General features: G+C 41.5%; 1 protein-coding gene across 1 annotated transcript in view; it reads left to right on the forward strand.

Moving 5' to 3' along the window:
- Positions 1-18,190, forward strand: part of PKD1L2 (polycystin 1 like 2) — a 38,511-nt gene that overhangs the window by 9,228 nt on the left and 11,093 nt on the right. Inside the window, exons 8-32 of the mRNA XM_017820954.1 lie at positions 531-703; positions 1,197-1,290; positions 1,330-1,379; positions 2,470-2,587; positions 3,177-3,384; positions 3,960-4,080; positions 4,348-4,489; positions 4,986-5,186; positions 5,390-5,535; positions 6,013-6,207; positions 7,040-7,165; positions 8,539-8,721; positions 9,702-9,826; positions 10,725-10,761; positions 11,652-11,786; positions 12,211-12,436; positions 12,729-12,922; positions 13,344-13,574; positions 13,796-13,897; positions 14,112-14,290; positions 14,617-14,763; positions 15,238-15,437; positions 15,594-15,820; positions 16,345-16,558; positions 17,519-17,720. Coding sequence (XP_017676443.1) covers positions 531-703; positions 1,197-1,290; positions 1,330-1,379; positions 2,470-2,587; positions 3,177-3,384; positions 3,960-4,080; positions 4,348-4,489; positions 4,986-5,186; positions 5,390-5,535; positions 6,013-6,207; positions 7,040-7,165; positions 8,539-8,721; positions 9,702-9,826; positions 10,725-10,761; positions 11,652-11,786; positions 12,211-12,436; positions 12,729-12,922; positions 13,344-13,574; positions 13,796-13,897; positions 14,112-14,290; positions 14,617-14,763; positions 15,238-15,437; positions 15,594-15,820; positions 16,345-16,558; positions 17,519-17,720 — 3,976 coding nt within the window. The remainder of the gene's footprint in view (positions 1-530; positions 704-1,196; positions 1,291-1,329; positions 1,380-2,469; positions 2,588-3,176; positions 3,385-3,959; positions 4,081-4,347; positions 4,490-4,985; positions 5,187-5,389; positions 5,536-6,012; positions 6,208-7,039; positions 7,166-8,538; positions 8,722-9,701; positions 9,827-10,724; positions 10,762-11,651; positions 11,787-12,210; positions 12,437-12,728; positions 12,923-13,343; positions 13,575-13,795; positions 13,898-14,111; positions 14,291-14,616; positions 14,764-15,237; positions 15,438-15,593; positions 15,821-16,344; positions 16,559-17,518; positions 17,721-18,190) is intronic.

An 18,190-nucleotide genomic window follows, 5' to 3' on the forward strand; every position in this document is an offset into this window, starting at 1 on the left:
ATTAAGGAGTTTGTACTTAGGAGTTAATTCAGTGGCAGAAGATAAAAAAATTCCATCTTCCAGTGAACTATTCCAATCCTGTGCCAAGGTTGGAACAGTAGAAGCTAATCATAATTTCATTTGATGTTTTAAAATTATTCAATATTTAAAGTTTTATTAGGTCTTCCTGTACCCATCTGAACATCCCATTCTTTGAGGCAGAAATTTTCAAACGAGACAGCTGCTCTCTCAAGATGCCTGAACTCATTTGGACTTCAATATTTTTACACCTCTAGTTTACTGTGTGATAATACAAACAGCTGGCAAAGAACAGCATGGCAAGGGCTAGGACAAAGGCAGATGGATTATCAGAAGTTGAGATAAAGGGGAATGTTCCTTGAAAAACCTTCCAGTAGAGGACACCTATCAGAAAACCCCCTGAAAACTCTTAACAGAAAAGAATAGGATTTTCTATACAAATTGGATGTTATTCCCCAAACCTGATAGACTGGTCCCACTGCTACTCTTAACTGGCCATTTGTCTTCTCTAGGTATTTTCCTAGTGAAAGTGGTGGCCAAGAATGCCTTCTCAAACATGAGTCTGGATCTTGGATTCATCACTGTGTTGGCAAACACTTCCCATAAAAAAGGTAATGGCATTAATCTGACAGTGCTGGTTTTGACCACACTTTTTGCAATCAGAGCCCTTAATGGAATATTTATGGTTTGCATCTAGTAATTGCTTTCCTTCCAGCAACAGTGCTGAAAACTTTTGTGGAGGCTTCTTCCTGATGAAGGCAGATTCCTTGACTTTGAAGTAGTCATAAATTAGCATCACCCTGGATATGCTACACATTGCTCATTTGCTGTTTGTCCTAGAAATAATTAGGGGAGTTTATGGCTCAGGACACAGCTTTGAAACCAGAAAATATTTGCATCACAGCAGTCTCATAATTGCTGTCAGTAAATGCTTCTAGATGGCTCATCCTTACATTTACAAAATCAGATTATACCAGGAACAAAGTAACCTTAGTTCTAATTGTATTGAAACTTCCCCAGTGCTTCCCCCCAATTTTTCTTTGTACAGCAATGAAACTCCATCACCTTCTGTGAATATATTTTGATTTACACCACTATGTTTGAAGAATCAGGATCATCTTTACAGTCTGTGATGAGCTTGTTGTTACAATTTTACCTATTTAACTCGACTGCTCTAGAGTCTGATTCTTACAGCCCTGTCTTTCACAGTGTCAGTAGTCAAACCCTGTGGATTTAAGTCATCTTCACTGAGGATGTCTGAAAGCTTTACAGGTAGCACTAAAATATTCTGCTCTTTTTGGCATTAAACAGGTTCTGCTAAGGAAGAAGGCAGCTACAAAACAAATATCCAAAAGGCAACTGTAAGTATTATTCAAGGATCTTTCTTTAAAATTGAAATACATATAAATTTTTCTTGCCATTGAAAGTGCTGCATAAGACATTGGAGAGAAGTATTCATGTCTTAGTAGATTAGGGACTAGGTGTTCTGTGCCCCAAATGGTTTAACACAAAACCTACACTAAAAGTCTTGGAGGCAAATGTGTTTGCAGGCATTCAATCTACAGTTCATAAAAAAATATTAAAGAAAATGAACTTTTCCCAGCAATTCGGTTTTGGAAGCTGAAATTTGTTTAGATTAATTTTTAATTAATCTACTTGGATATTGCAAACCTCTCCCTGAAGGGTGATCCTTCAAGCAGAATTTAATATATTTTTGTATTGTTTCCAAGTGTTTTCTACTTCTATATTGAAATTAAAAAAAAATTTGCAATGAAAAAAAATCCAGTTTATGGCAAACTAAGAAGTTAAGGATACATCAATCGCTAGCAGCTGTTCAAATTGAAAGAATAAAAATGCCAGATTGAATATTTTATCATCTTAGAGGTCTAGTTTGTAACTGTAACTCTGGCAGACAGACATCTGCAACAGGAGATACGATACTTCACAAGAAGGCATCGTGCTTTACAGATTGCCTGTAGGAATATATTGCATCAGAGGAATATAAATCTAATTCTAAACCAAGTTTATTACAGTTTGTTGCCCAGAAAGACAAACTCAGCTATCTCCCTCTTCTCTTTATCTATAACTGTAATGTATCCAGGTCAGATAAAAGAGAGATGTACTAGAAGGTGCACTAGAAAACAAGGGGTTGTCCAAGGGTTAGAAGTCTTGCTCCAGATGTCAAGAATTAATAGGAATTAGTTTTCTGGGACCTGCATTCCCAAGCCACTTCTGCATTCAGGAGAATTTTAGCACACGATTTGTCTGTGCCATCTGCTTCTGTTCCCACAGCTTCTACTTCCAAACTACCTCTGATCAGGGAAAGACCATCTAAACCACAGATCTTCATCCAGTCATTTGGGGTCTAAACTTTCAGATCTTTTTCATTATAAAGATTTGTGTGTGGTTATACACACTTCTGTCCTAACTGATACATTTATTATTATTTAGGATCACAAAAGAGAACCCAAAATCTATGTTAAACCAAGTCGCCACGTGGATCCTTTCACAACTGTTACACTTGGCTGGCCAGACAACAACAGTAATTCCAGTTTTCTCTGGTCCTGTGGTATGTGACTTTCCTGAACTTTTTTCACCAGCTTCTACTTTATGAGTAACAAACTCACTGTCCTGTCAGATCAAGTGGTGAAAATCTGACTAAAGGATAGTTTGTTTTCTGGCTTTAAAGTTTGCCACTCACTGTACATGAAGAATGTCCTTGTACCTTACCCTGGTGTTAACACCAAACTAGTCATGGCATAATACTCAGCTTTGCCTTCTCCCAGAGGTTTCAATTTTTCAGGGTCTGCCTTTTCTAAGCTTTCACCCTCATAGTCAAGGATTAGACCCAAGTGACTTATATAGTTAGGCATTTGCAAGCTACATGTATCTCAATAAAACAGCAATTATTAGTATTAAACATGATGCAAAAACATTTCTGGCTGAAAATTGGATTAGGACATCTGTGTTCTGTCCCCATAATTATCCTTGACCTCATACATTACTTTGAAGAGGTCAGCCTATACTCTGAACCCAGATTACCAACTCTATAAATTGGGTTCAGGAAACTTTTTTTGTTCTATCAAGCTCTTTAAAACCTATAGTAGGAAAGTCCTTTATAAGGTACTATTCTAATTATAAAGGAAATGTTTGTGCAGGAGCTTGCTGGCCTGCATGGAATGAATGTGTGCTGCAACAGATAATCCTAACCAACCAATCTGAGGTGCAAATCCCACCTTCCTGCCTTCCTCCTCCGAAATCAGCAGTGACTGTCAGGATTACAGTCCGAAACCACGGCAGTGAAGAGAGGCAGGACGAGCAGTGTCTCTATGTGACTGCAAAACAAGAACTGCAACTGGAAATCAGGTCTGTTTTTAAACCCCAGTATTCACTGGGGTTAATGTTATTACTGCACAAATATAGTGCAAGGCCACAGTTACCAATAATAGTGATAATAAAGTGATAATGTACTTTTAGAGTCATAGAATCACAGAATGATTTGGGTTGGAAGGGACTTTAAAGATCATCTTGTTCCACCTCTCTGGCATGGGCAGGGACACCTTCCACTAGCCCAGGTTGCTCAGAGCTCCATCCAACCTGGCCTTGAACACATCCATGGATGGGGCAGCCACAGCTTCTCTGGGCAACCTGTGCCAGGGCCTCACTGCCCTTAGAGTAAAGAAAACCTATTGTTGTAAATCCATTTACAGCTGTAAAAATGCTGTCTTGCTGTTTTCCAGTCCACATTTCTGAATATAATCATTTTATTAAGTGATTAATATTCTTCCCAAAACACTTTGACTCCCCTACAGCCTTTCAGTGTTGGAGATTTCCATATGCAAACCTCATTGAAACTATGGGCATAAATGCCATATGTCTGAAATTTCTACTAGACATCTCATACAGTTACTACATGTAAATCCCCTCTTACTTCCTTACAGGTGTGAGGCAAACTGCAAACCAGTGAATATTAGCAATGAAGTTGTTTTGAGTGTCTCTGGACAGAAGGACTCCCAGGCCATGCATTATAACTGGTATTTGGATAACACATCCCAAACCAAGGTGAGAGCACCAGATTTGTCAGAAATACTGCACACACAAAGATAAATGTCCACCCTGAGGGAAAGCCACAGAGGGACACTTTGTCAAGTGGACTCTTTGAAAATACAAGTGAAGATTGAGACAAGGGGGTGCCTGGTTTGGGAAGGGTTATAATGAAGGGCACCAAACTGCTACGCTGCTCCTGATAAATCACAACAGAAAGCAGAGCAAAGAGCCTTTTTGCTGTCCAGAAAACTGCCATGTTTTCTTTTCTGTCTGATTTTCCAGTCTACAACCCTCCCTCTGGCCTGTGGCCTGACTGGTTTCCGGCAGAACTCTTTGAATTTGCTTCAAAGCAACACATCCGTGCTGAGAATGAACAGCTCCTTCTTGCAGACACAGGGAGAAGCTTTTCAGATTAAAGTAACAGGTAGGGACAAGCAGGGTTTTAGGGCTTTTCAGACTCCTTTGAGATAATCTCCGCTGTCATGACATCACACTGACGTTACACACACACAGTCTCGCTGACAAACATGAAGGAAAATTAGTCCACAGGTTGAAAGCTGTTACTTTATATGTGGGTTCTTTAAAATAATGCAGAGATGAGTTTTTTCTGGGCTGTTGCACAGCAGGACAGAATCAGTTATCTTACTGCAAGCTGTCAATAACTTTAAGGCTCATCCAAAATGAAGCTATATTAACCTTGATCAAATAACACAGCTTTGCTTTATAATGCAAGCATTACTATATTTTTAATAGTTCTTTTCCTCTTATGGTTTGTTCAGTAGCAGGATTTCGTTTCTAATTAGGCCCAGCCTGATGTTTGTGGTGCCTGGAGGAGCAGCACCGTTGCTAAGTAGGCACAGTGAGTGCCCGGTACTGCCGGGGCACGATCATTGCTGACGTTCTGCTCCCTCCGCTCCCAGCAGTGACTCGGCACCGCTACGGGGAGGGGATGTACCTTGTCAGCACCGTGCCCCCGCCCGGCATCCCCGCCTGTGCCGTGTCTCCCGAGCAGGGATCCGTGCTCACCACCTTCAGAGTCTCCTGCAGCGCTCCCGGCTCGGTGGGTTCACCCCAACCCGGTCCCAACAGGCAGCTCACGTACTGCTTCTACCTGAAACCAAGTAAGTCCCCAGGTGAACTGTTTGGCTCCTGCACAGTTCCAGCAAGCACCGCTGCTTCACCAGCAAAAGCAAAGGTGTCACCTGCCCTCTCTGTGGGGAGACTGATCCCGCTCTGCCCAGAGCAAGCCCGGAGTCCCCTGTTTGCAGAGAGCAGGAGGTGTCTGGCTGCAGTCTGGTAGCTCACCCCCTCTTTCCTCTTTCAGACTCTCTCCTGGACTGCAGCCCGGATCCTGAACTCTTCCCAGTCTATCTTCCACTTGGAGAAGAGGAAAATAATTTTATTGTACATGTGACAATCACTGTTAGCAACACCTTTGGTGATACAGTTCAAACAAATGCTTCAGTGAAGGTACACAGTGGAATTACTTTTTTCAAGAACTCTCAAGATGATACCTAACCCATGATTCACTTTTGGAGCTTGTTCCTATTTTTTTGACATATCACTTCCTTCTGAATGTGCCATAATCACTATTTTCCTATCTAACAAAGACTATTCTCTGTGTGCTCAAGGCAGTCAGAAGTATCTTCCACTGTCCTTTTTCTAGGACAGAAGTTTAAAAGATGATCTGTTTGGACCTTGGGCAGCATAAGATGTATTTAGTGAGTCTGGAGTTACTCTGTAGGCCCCAAAAAACTCCAGCTTCTTCCCCAGTGCCCCAGTAAGAAAATCCTTATCAGGCCATTAAAAATAAAACATTTAAAACTGGGAACATGAGGTTTTATGTCCCACTGTAGCTAGGCTGTCATCAAGATGATCATGGAAGCTGTTCAAAGGTAATTATAACAGTGTTGGCAATGTTGAGAGCATATCTGATTTCTTCATCAGGTTGGACCTGCAGATGGGATGGATGGGAACCTGACCCTGCAGGGCATGGTATCTGAGAAGGCAAACACCATTCTAAAAGATGGGAACAACAGCATGAGCCTTTTCCAGCTGTACAAATCAGTGACATCTGTCCTTAACCAGCAGACCCAAGAGGAAAGCTTTAACATGTCTTTGCAGACAAAGACACGAAAAGAGGTCAGCCAGACACTTGTTCTCTTGCAGTACAATGTCATATAATGGACTCTTCATATTCTTTGACAACTCTTAAGTTATAAAAAGCTCACATATCACCACCTGAAATCAATGGAGGTTTCAAGTTTCTAGCATCTGTCTCAGTGTTTGGCACAGCTTTCAGCTATTTTCACTATTTGCCTACATAAAAAATTTGTCTTACCACCCACCAGTAAAATAATTAATTCTCGTTATTGCATTAATCTAAAGTAGTTAACTTAAACCCAATTTTCCACAAACAATTTCAATATCATTAAAATGGCCTCTCCTGTGGGATAAATACCCTATCCAATTTTCCCCAAAAGCACTAGATGGCAGGTAATTTTCTCTTGGCCATTTCAGCTACCAGTTGACATTTCAGTTGTAAACTGATATTTGTACAGTGCTTTGAGTGCCTCAGATGAAAAGATGGAGAGAAACGCAATGTATCCTTCAATTATGATTCATTATTTGAATAACATCAATCACACATAGCTCTGCTTTCTCTGCAAGTGGCATTTACACAGTCATTCACATACATTAGTACAAATTCTCACAAGTAACTCTCCGTGCTCTTAATGGATGTGAAGCTTATGAATTCTCTGTGCTGGGAGGTAACATAAAATTCATGATTATACAATTACTGAGGCAAGTGGCATCTTGTCACTAGGCCTAATATCAGTTCAAATGATCCTTGTTGTGGAGTCTTACTCTACTTCATAATTTACAGCAAGCCTGGCTGTCAATATACAGCATTACTTGCACAGTCCTAATTAGTATCTTGTTCCTTTGCCTAATTATCCCTTTTCATCCCAAGCTCCGAGGGCTGATGCTGACAACTCTCTCTGCTGTTAATGTAACATCAATGCAGGCTGCTCTTAAGATGTCAGAGGTGTTGAAAGAAATCACTTCCAGGAGTGAAGAGCTGTCTGTCTCAGCACAGGTAAGACACAATTCATCTTCCATCTCCTCACACTGACAGTGGAGACTCTACTGCATCCCACTGACCTTGGAAGAGATTCAGTGCCTTACAGTTGTCTCTTCTTACCCATATTTTCAACTCTACCAGCATGTCTATTTTGACCAGGAGGGAATACATTTTGCTGTTTAGAGTAAGAAAATTCCACTCTCAGATGTTGTCTCAGCAACCTCTGCAATCCAGGCTACGACCATTACATTTCTCATATATTTTTTTTAGATAGAAACCTTAACTTTTAGTCAGAAACATGTTAGGATGTATGCTTTATCTTGTAAAGCACTTTTAGAACCCTGAAGAAAAACTGTCCAGGAGGGGTTTTTCTAGAATTTCCCACATTCATTTGTCCCTGATCCAGGCACTGCCCAAAATGCACACAGGCAAGCTGTCAGTGAGGCAGAAACAGGGCAGCACCCAGAGCAACTGGGCACAAATGTGCAGATGGGTCTCACAAAAGTATCTCTTGAATCTTATCTGGCAACATGACATTATTAGCAGATGATGCTATTTAAGCTTAAGGTGTGAGCACATGGGAGGAGAGAACAAACTGTCACTGGGGAAGTTTCCCAAACATGCAGGCAATAAAAAGAGCTATTCTGATTTCTGATCTATTGTAGGGTTGGAGCCAGGCAATGGCTTGGGAGCATTTCAGCAGTATGTGGTTGACTTTGGCAAGACAAGAGCATAGCTCAGGTTCAGCCCTCACCCTGCAGTGAGGCTGCTTGGAGTTTGCAGGCTGTGGGAATGGATGTGTCCAAGCTTGCAGTGAACTTGCCTGGCTTCCTCACCATCCTGGGCTAAAAGCTGGCCAGTGCTTTCACACTCACAAAGCAACCACTGGCTGCATTCAGGCACAAAATAAAAATTGTACAACTCATCCTGCTTTGGCACTTGGCACAAAGCCAAGGGTATCACTTGCTGGCAACTCAACAGGGTTTGTGGGAACTAAGATTGAAACATGGATGTGCTTGGCAATATACTGGTATTTTTTAGACAGACCACCCAAAAGTATAACCTAATTTACTGCATTACTGTACATCCTAGCAGTATCCTTCCCCAGCTTCCTTCAGATTTTTTTTACAGATGAAATCTGTAGAAACAGGCTGCATTTCTCAGGTCTGTATTTCATTTTAGTATAGCATCTAGTATATCATCTTTATTAGCATCGGAGGTATTACCCCAGCACAAATAATTATAGTAAAAACAGCCTTAGCCAGTAATAGTGCCATGAGATTACTGCTGTTGCAATATTCAGTAAATGACAGAAGTATTTTCCAAGTATCTTCCCTGTCAGTTGTGGTACCAGCACATCTAAACTGCTCCCTGTGTTTTTCATGCAGGTGGAAGCCAGCAACACTCTGAAAGGTGTCAGTGCTTCCTTGCTCGCTGTAAACCCAGAGGACAGCAGAGATGATCAGAACTTAAAGGAAGCTGCCAACCATCTATTTAATGCAGTCAGCAACGTCCTTAAAGCTTCTGTAGAAATCAGAGCTGCAAACTCTTCAGTGCCAGAGGCAGAACAGGTAATTTTGGTTTGGCCCAGTTTGTACTGGACTGTGTGTGAACATGTTTGCTTTTGAGAGGAGCTCTGCTGCCTCTTGTGTTTTTAAATTGGCACTGGGAAGGGTTCATTGAGACACCATGATGGACTTGAATATGAGAAAAAACATCTCCCCACTTAGACCTGTTACACTGAATGTTTGCTAACGAAGGGGATAGAAGCCTCTAAAGATTTGTTACATTTAAAGCTGGACAGGACAGGGCACTGGAGCATCAGTGTATGACCTCTAATGGATGACAAGCACGTGAAGATTTTTTTTCAGCTTTGGTTCTATCCCCTCCTTTTGCCCCTTAACTCAAGGAAGCCACAGGTATTCAATATTCATGATTGCCACCACTGGAATCAACTCTGGGTCCTGCTTTCAGTTTTCCAGAAAGCCCACTCTGATGCAACATGTTTATTTTGTCCTACCCTTTCCTATCTAGATGTGAATTGATCTGAGTGCTCCCTGGGCTGAATATACTGTAATTTCATCACTGCAAGGGAATAGGGCATGAAAGAAATCTAACCTAGAGAAAAGGTTATGAACTGGTCAAGCTCCCCCAAGATAACACACTACTAACACACAATTGATATGTAATTAGGTCTTGCTTTTCCAAGTACCCAAACACTAAAGTGTGCAGCTAAAGAGCATTAATGCACAGAAGTGCACGAATATATTGACTGATGTCATGTTTGTAATGCTTCAAACATCAATGTGTAGAAGTTATAAATAATAAAATATAAAAGTAAAATCTGTAAGACATTTATTTGCTGTCTGCAGTGTTTCAACTGAGAAACTGAATTGCTGATAGAATGACTTTTTCTGAGATTAAGAAGCACATCACCAAGTTTGTCAGCTTTGGAAGACACTGAAATTTAAAGGAAGCAAAGACAAATGATGTGCAGCTTGATGATTCCGAGTACCTTTGTTGCAAGTTTCCTCCTCTAATCCTTTCCCAGATTTCGGTGTCACACCAGCTCCTGAGTACAGTGGAAAATCTCCAGAGTGCCCTCCTGTTTGGGAAAGCCCCGGATGATGAACCTACAGTGCTCACCACTCCTTCTGCCACAATGTACACACACAGGTAACAGCTGAGAGTTAATCAAATTTGCTCCAAATATTAATTCCATTGTGCTTAAATGGAACCACCCAACTAAATATTGTAGCACAATGACAACTTCAACAGTGCAATGAGGCTTCATTACTACCTGATAGTGAGAACAGCTTGGGTTCCAGTAACATCACCTTAGAATTTCTCATGCTGTGTCGTCTTTAACCAGCAGAGAATTTACTACTATTTCCTGGGAGAGGCAGTAGTCACCTCCCTTTGAAATGATGTAGAAAACTCATGTCATGCCAGTTAAGGGTTTCTTTTCTTTTCCAAGTTGCCAATAATGACATGTTATATAGAACTGTAACCAGCTTGGCAGAAGCAAGTGTAATCCTGAGGAGCCTGACAAGGATTCTCCATTCCTGATAATCATCCCTAAATTTTTCCCCGAGAGCTTGGTTTTCATCCACCTCACACTGTGCATTCAAACCAAGAGCATGTTCACACAGAAACCATGTATGTCTTTCACAGAAGCACACCTTGGGCACAACTTCCTCTCCAGATATGCCAGTTCCACCCCTTTTTTGATGATTCCATGGCACTGTTATGTGCAGTACTACGTCAGGGACAGATTATTGTACAAAGTATTTACTGGCAGAGTTAGAAATAGTTTTGCAACTACAATATACTTGTGAAAAGAGAAAGCTTTTTCTCTAGTTATGAAGTCCATGTTTTTAATGTTTGGTCTTTTTTTGGTGTGTTTTTTTCCCCCCTTTATTTTCTATTTCTTTTCTTATTTCTGTTTTATTCTGCTTTGTTGTGTCCAACCCTAACTGGACAGATTACAAACAGAAAACATGGATGGCACATCCATTAACATCTCCAATTCCAGCTCTGCCAGCTTTACTCTCCCACCTGCTTCCTCTCTCAGTGTTTCAGGACTTGATGATGAAACAGTGGATATAAGGGCAAGTAAACAGCTTTTATCTGACTCAGTCTGATATTCAACTTACACTCCCAATATAATGGGTTTAGAATCTTTTCTCCTTTTACAATGAACACACGAGCACACAAGTCATCCCTCCTGTCATGACAATAATTTGAAATATTTTTGGTAGAAGAAGTCTTCATTTATCTTAATTGCATGAGGTTGTTTCAGCAAGCTAAGGAGGACTGAAAGCTGAACTTCCCCATCCCATCATCCCCTCACATACACTTACACGGCCAGAGAAGGCAGTGGAATGAATCAATACCTATAAATCTATTTGCTGTTTGTTTACACCTTATGCTCTGAGGAGGATGCAACAGCTCAGAGGCCGTGTCACATTCAAACTAAACTGCAGCAGCCCTCCTTCATCCCAGCTAGAAATACATGAGGCACTCAGATCCTGCAGGAGACAAATGTGCTGTAATAACACATTTCCTAATCTAAATTAGGACATGGTGTTTTTTTTCCCCTCAGAACAATAGACAGTATGTAATTGTCATATTTTTATTATAAATTTTCTAAGGGCCTCTCTGCTTGATTTGGCCCTCTCAGGAGAACCCCATAATACCTGCAATAATTTTTTTTTCATTGCATCTTTTCCAACTCTGCTAAAAAAGGGTTACAGAGTATGGAAACAGTAAAGATTGTTGTACACGTCACTTTTCAGAATCAAAATAATTTTGAAGGTTTGTGTTGACCTATCTTAGGGATAAGGTAGATTCTTATTTAGATCTGAATGCAGACAAATCTTGAAAGTTCAGTTCTGTTTGTGTCTGAGCTCAACCTTTCACTCTTCAGCAATTTAGCGTAGGAATATAATGAAATATTGACAATATCTCAGTTGTCTGATTGTTAATGTTTTGCTGACAGATGGTGAGCTTTGCTGTGAACCCCTTTTTCTCCAGTGACACCAGTTTTGACATCAGTGGAACAGTGGGGGGTCTAAGTCTTACTGGTCTGGATGGCTTGATCATACCGGTCAGCAACCTCAAAGAGAACATTGAAGTAAATCCACTATTTTCTATCCCTCTCCCTCTTTTCCCATTTTTTCCTTTCTCCATTAATGAACTGTCATTTGTGTTATCATCTTCTGTAAGGTGAAAACAAATGCTGCAGTGTAGATTACATTAGATAATGGGATGATGTTGTCTGCATTTGTGATGAGGGGATTTGTGTGATGTGATGAATGAAATAACAAATATTTCTGTCTTTTCTTAAAAAGGAGGTATCTTATCCTTCATTTAAATGGATGTGAGAATGAATGTTTTCAGAGGTTAGCTGACATTAGCAAGAAAATTACTTTGAAGCTGATATTTTTGCTGGCCCTGCTTTCCTGCTGTTATGAACAAAGATAATCTAGCACGTGGCTGCATGCTAGGAGCAAAGTGCTTTGCTGTATTTAAACCTCTGTCTTTCTGTTTGAAAACAGATCATGTTACCAAGGCTTTCATCAACTCAGGAAGATAAGATTCTGTTGAATCTGGGCAATTATAGCACTTTCCAAGTCAATGTTACCTCAGAAAACACATCTATAGTGATCTACCTGGAATCTGAACACAACATTCCACTAATACTCTACTTGGGGTACGGTTATCACCCAAATGAGACTAATTATGATATGAAAAAACATCTGTTCTCTAAGAAAGCTGCTGGAGGTAAGATAATGTTTAGTGACCCATGAACTTGCAGAGTGAGCCTTGCCCATGAGTTCAGATGTCCAGCTGGAAAGAAACCTCTCACAGGAGATTCAGTCTGTCGTGCTTCAGGGTTCCAGTCTCTAGTGTGCAGTGTTCACCAACAGGAGAAAGGAGTGGGCTGCTTTGAACAATGAGTTGCTAAGAATTATTTCATATCTGTTTCTTTGGTTTATTTATTACATGCAATACAGCTGCATAGTTCTGAATTAGCATTTCTTCATGCATTGAAACGAAAATGTTTATCTTCAAGGTGAGACAAACACCTGGGTTCTTAGCCCGGAAGAACTCATTTTTGGAGGAGGAACCTACTATTTCATGGTTTTGCAAGATATGGGAATGGATTCCAAAGTCTATGCTGGGCTAACCATAGGTGTCACTTGCTTTGCATCCCGCTGTGTATTTTGGGATGAGCGCCAGGGGAGCTGGAACAGCTATGGATGTCATGTAAGTCGAGCAAAACAAAACAGTGTTTCTGTTACACACTTCAAAGCCAGCCCTTATAACCACCACCTAGTAAAATGATAGCACTGAACTCACACCTTAAAACAAGATCATTCTGAGATGTTTTAATAAACTGAAGAAGTTTAGTCATATTGAACTAAGCTTCAAATGACATTTCCATTTCTATTTCTTGGGATGAACTTCCAAGAAGAAATGAAAAATTTTGACAAGGCCATATTATGTTATAATGCCTGTTACTGGCTACATATTAATGTTCCTTATTGGAATTTGAACTATTCTTTTGTGTACAGCAGTTCTCTGCACTAACTCACCAATCTCAACACTGTCATTTCATTTGCTTGTTAAGTCATCTAATATTTTAAAGCCAAATGTTTTATTGGGATTTTTTTTTTGTGGGTTTCAGGTAGGACCAAAAACAAATCCTAGAAGCACACAGTGCCTGTGCAACCATCTGACTTTCTTTGGGAGCTCCTTCCTTGTCATCCCCAATGCCATAGATGTCAGCAAAACTGCACAGCTATTTGGTACATTTGTGGAAAATCCTGTGGTGGTGACAACTGTAGGATGCATCTTTCTGATATATGTGCTTGTAGTTATTTGGGCTCGAAGGAAAGACATCCAGGATGATGCCAAAGTAAGTCTTCAGCTAATAAAGACTGAATGTATTTAGGTCAATTCCCACCGTGCCCAGGCTGTGTTAATAGGAAGTCTTTAACTTATTCTACTCCCTTCCCTGTAACTCTGTTTACTGGTAAGTAAACGTTGTTCACAGGACAACAAATTCCTGCTCACAGCTTTCAGGAATCCACACTTCCAGACCAGCTGACACACTGCTTGTGTTGTGTTGCTCTGCAGGTGAAAATCACAGTCCTGGAAGACAATGACCCCTTTGCTCAGTATCGGTACCTGGTGACAGTTTTCACAGGACACCGCCGTGGCGCAGCCACAACCTCCAAGGTATTCGTGGCACTGTGTGGGGGAACAGTTTGTGCACCCATTTAGGGAACTGGATGAACAATGGAGTGCCTGAGGCTGTTAAACAGGACAGCTCAATGCATTGCCTAAGCCAGAAAGTCCTTAAGTTTGATGGAAGCTGGAGGAGTATTCCAGAGGAATAATTGTACGTATGACCAGGATGTGCAAATCTTCATCGTGCCATCTTATTTTCCAGGTGACTCTCACTCTCTGTGGAATGGAAGGAGAGAGTGAGCCCCACCATCTAACTGATCCTGATACATCTGTGTTTGAACGTGGAGGAGTGGATGTTTTCCTTCTCTGTACCTTCTTCCCTCTTGGGGAACTGCAGAGTATTAGATTGTGGCATGATAACTCAGGGGACAGCCCATCCTGGTAAGTGGAGATCTGAAGATCCACAAATTTTTCTTTATAATGATAACAATTTTCCTTTTCTAGCACATGAGAATTATCCTTCCTAAAGTTCTAGAAAGAAAAGAAGTGTTAGTTTCTCATTTTTGCCGGTGAATAGGTCAAATCATAATCTAAACTGCAGGACCAGGAGTGCTTCCCATATCCCATGTCCCGTATAGGATGGGATGTGTTCTGTGCCTTACAGTTTAGACACACCCTAAGAAGCCAAAGGCCAGAGTTTGTCCTCCAGAAGTTCTGTCCAGTTCTGAATTTCACATGTGATTGTGCCCTGTATGTTTTTCCAACAGGTATGTGAATCGAGTATTAGTCCATGATCTGGCATGGGATCAGAAATGGTACTTCCTCTGTAACTCCTGGCTAGCCATTGATATTGGAGAATGTGTCCTAGATAAAGTGTTCCCGGTAGCTACAGAACAGGACATGAAGCAGTTCAGGTACCTTTTATTTTATGGACATTTTTAATCTTGATAGCAATCAATCTAGAAGAGCAAGCATGAAAAAGAAAGATCAAACCCCTAGACAAATGTCTTTCTAGTGCTCTGAAAAGGCTCTGAACAAGGAAAAGAGGAAGGATACAGTAATACCACACTGGAAATATTGGTGTTAAAGAAGGATAGCCTGACAAGACCTACAGAAACCCAACATCTTCTCTTACGTGTAATTTCCTTAACAATTTAAATAGAAACTGCTCATGATTCACTTTCCCTCCATGGTGTGGGCAAAAGGAAAGGACATAAGTACCTATGACCACTCCATGCAAATCAAACCACAATATTTGGTAATTTCTCAACGTTATTATTCCTTCTGACAGTACCTACAAGCATGATCAGGTCAGGACACTGAACTACAGTTTTATTCTTTCCTCTCCTTTCTAAGCATCCATTTGATTTCCCTCTCCTCCTTCCCAGCAATCTGTTTTTCATGAAGACCTCCAGGGATTTCCAGGACGGGCACATCTGGTACTCGGTTTTCAGCCGCTCCCCACGAAGCTCCTTCACGCGCGCCCAGCGCGTGTCGTGTTGCTTCTCCCTGCTCCTGTGCACCATGCTGACCAGCATCATGTTCTGGGGCGTGCCAAAGGATCCAGCCGAGCAGAAAATGGATCTGGGTAACAAACCTCACCACTGCTTGGGCAGGGAAATAGAGAGACAGCAGAATGTAGAAGCAGGAGTGTTGAACAAATGGGCTTTTTCCACAAGATAAAACGGATGGTTTATTTTTCATGGGGTTATTTTTCCTCCTCCCCTCTGTTTGACCTTGACAGGTAAGATCGAGTTCACATGGCAGGAAGTGATGATTGGCTTTGAGAGCTCCCTCCTCATGTTCCCCATCAACCTGCTCATTGTGCAGATCTTCAGGAACACACGACCCCGGCCAGCCAAGGAGGGGAGACAGAGGAAGCCGGGGAAGAATGGCCGAGTGTCCCCAAGCGTACCCCTCACCCCAGAGGTCACCCAGGCTGCCTCGCTCACTCCAGAGGCTGTGACAAAGGCAAGTCCCTGCGAGTCCTGCACTGCCCTCTGGTGCCACGCGCTACCGGCTTCCCTGGCTCCACAGCACAAACGTTCCCTGTCAGATGCCCTTCAGCCAGTTTGAAGAGAAAAGCCAATTGCCACGGATGCAAAGCTCTCATTTGCCCACCTAAATGCCATCCACGACTTTGTTAAGAGCTGCCTTTGTACGTCCCAGCCCTTGCACGATTACTGGGCAACCAAATCCCTGTGTTCAGGGGTAAAGCAAACACAAGGCAAGACAGTGAAGATGAAAGGTATCATAGACCCCATCTTTCTCAGCTTAGGTCCCCAGGCAGGTAAGCTGTCCTTTTGAACCCTGAAAGCCGTCTTACTGAACTCACTGAAACCTGCTTGTCACATCCAGCAGTGTAGGATGTGCTATTCTTATCCATTCTGGAGATTTTAGCAATCAGTGCAGCTCCCAGCCAGTGGTGCTGTCAGATCACATCAGCTTAAGCTACTGCAGCCAGAGTCACTGCTGTGTTGCTCTGTCTTTCCTAGGACATAAGAAGAATTGCCAACTCACTCTTGAAAGTCCTGAAGACTCCACCTCTCACCTCAGCATCAGATCTTGGAAAAACAACAAACATCAACTCCCTTCTGTCATTGGTTGAGGACATCATCTGCCAGCAGAACAGAGCTGGGCAAGGGTTTTATGATGGGAGCAAGAAGGATGGCCCTATAATTGTCACTTTAGGTTCTATGGATATGCAAGGTACACAACAGACTGCGAAATGCCCTCTGAAGCCTTTGCAGTGAAAATGATGACAGCACTGGATGGGATGACCCAAGCTCTTCTTACATTCTGACTCAGAGGCAGTTACAGAATTACAGAGCAGCTGAGGTTAGAAGGGATCTCTGGATCCCACCACTCTGCTCAGAGCAGGGTCAGCTGGGGAAGGATTGCCCAAGATCAAATCCAGTCAGGTTTGAATGTCCCCAAGGGCAGAGATTCAGCAAATTCTCTGATCAACCTACTCCAGTGTCCAACAGTCCTCACAATACTCTCCTGTTCAGAAAGAATTTCCCATGTTTTAATTTGTGCCCATTGCCTCTTGTCCTTTCACTGTGCACAATGGAGCACCCACTTTACCACTGAGTAAAGACAACTGTGAAATCTCTATTTCTTACACTGTAGAATTAAATATTTGCTACCAGTCTGACTTGGGAGCAGGATCAGTATCTACCAGCACAAAGACTCACGAATATCAGTTGTTTCACAGTTTTTTAACCTTTTTTTTCCCTCTTGGCCTTATGCTGTTGTTCCTTTCAGTTTGACTCTCAACTCAGGCATTTATTTATCTTCAATTAAACAAGAATATATGAGTAAACAATCTAACTGATTTCATTGAGACTCATATTTGTCTTTTCCAATGAGTCTACCAAGCTACTAATTGCACAGGGAAACTATGAACAAATTAACAGTTGATCTGATCTAACTTCTCTATTAAGGTTTTAGGACCTGTTTAACTGAGTTGCCCTCTGGCAACAATTCCAGCAGAAGAGTATTAAGCTCTAGTACTAAAGCTGGTTTTACACATCCCTTGACATGTTACTCTTCACTTTGTCACATTCATAATCCTTAGCTCCAATTCTACTACCCTTTGTACTGAACACTATTTTAATCTAGGCATAGTTTTTCTCAATAGGTAAATAAATAATTCTTTGCCTGCAGAAAAAACAAGAAGCCCAAGTCCAGAGAAGAGAATTTGTGAGCGACCGAAATACAGTGATTACAATCGCTGCTTGTACACACAACTCCAGCATGTGGAGATGGAGCTGGAATTACTGGGGCCCCATAAATTCCAGGTGCCTCAGAGTTACACACAAGCTGTTCATCAGGTTCAGCACATGAAGAACCTCCTGGAGCCCCGAATGTGCTCGTCAGCGTCCACCAGTGAGGGGTAACCTGGTTCTCATCTCACTCTCAGTATAAGTAAATTCATGAGTTCAAAATTGGTCAGGATGACAGAGCCCAAATAATTACTGCTTAATATGTGCTAGATGACTATTATTATAGCTGTAAAAATAAGTCTTACTATTATACCATTGTAGAAAAGAAATTTCCACGCACTGTGAACTGCACACAAAGGCAATAATGACAGATCATTGCTCTTTGTTATTTTTGCCTCCAAAATGGAAAGTTACAACACAATGCCACATGATAGTAAAGGGCTGGGATAATCACCAAGCTCCAAAGTCACAGAAGTCTCTTAAAATGTACGGATAAAGAAAAATTAATAAGCAGACAAAAATAGTGCAGTGAAATATGATAATTAAATTGGAAGAATCGAAAACAATTGCTCTAATTATCTCCCTGGCCTTTATGCTGATCACAAGAGACACA

The sequence above is a fragment of the Lepidothrix coronata genome, unplaced genomic scaffold, assembly GCF_001604755.1.
Source record: "Lepidothrix coronata isolate B3197 unplaced genomic scaffold, Lepidothrix_coronata-1.0 Scaffold87, whole genome shotgun sequence".
Classification (NCBI taxonomy): Eukaryota; Metazoa; Chordata; class Aves; order Passeriformes; family Pipridae; genus Lepidothrix; species Lepidothrix coronata.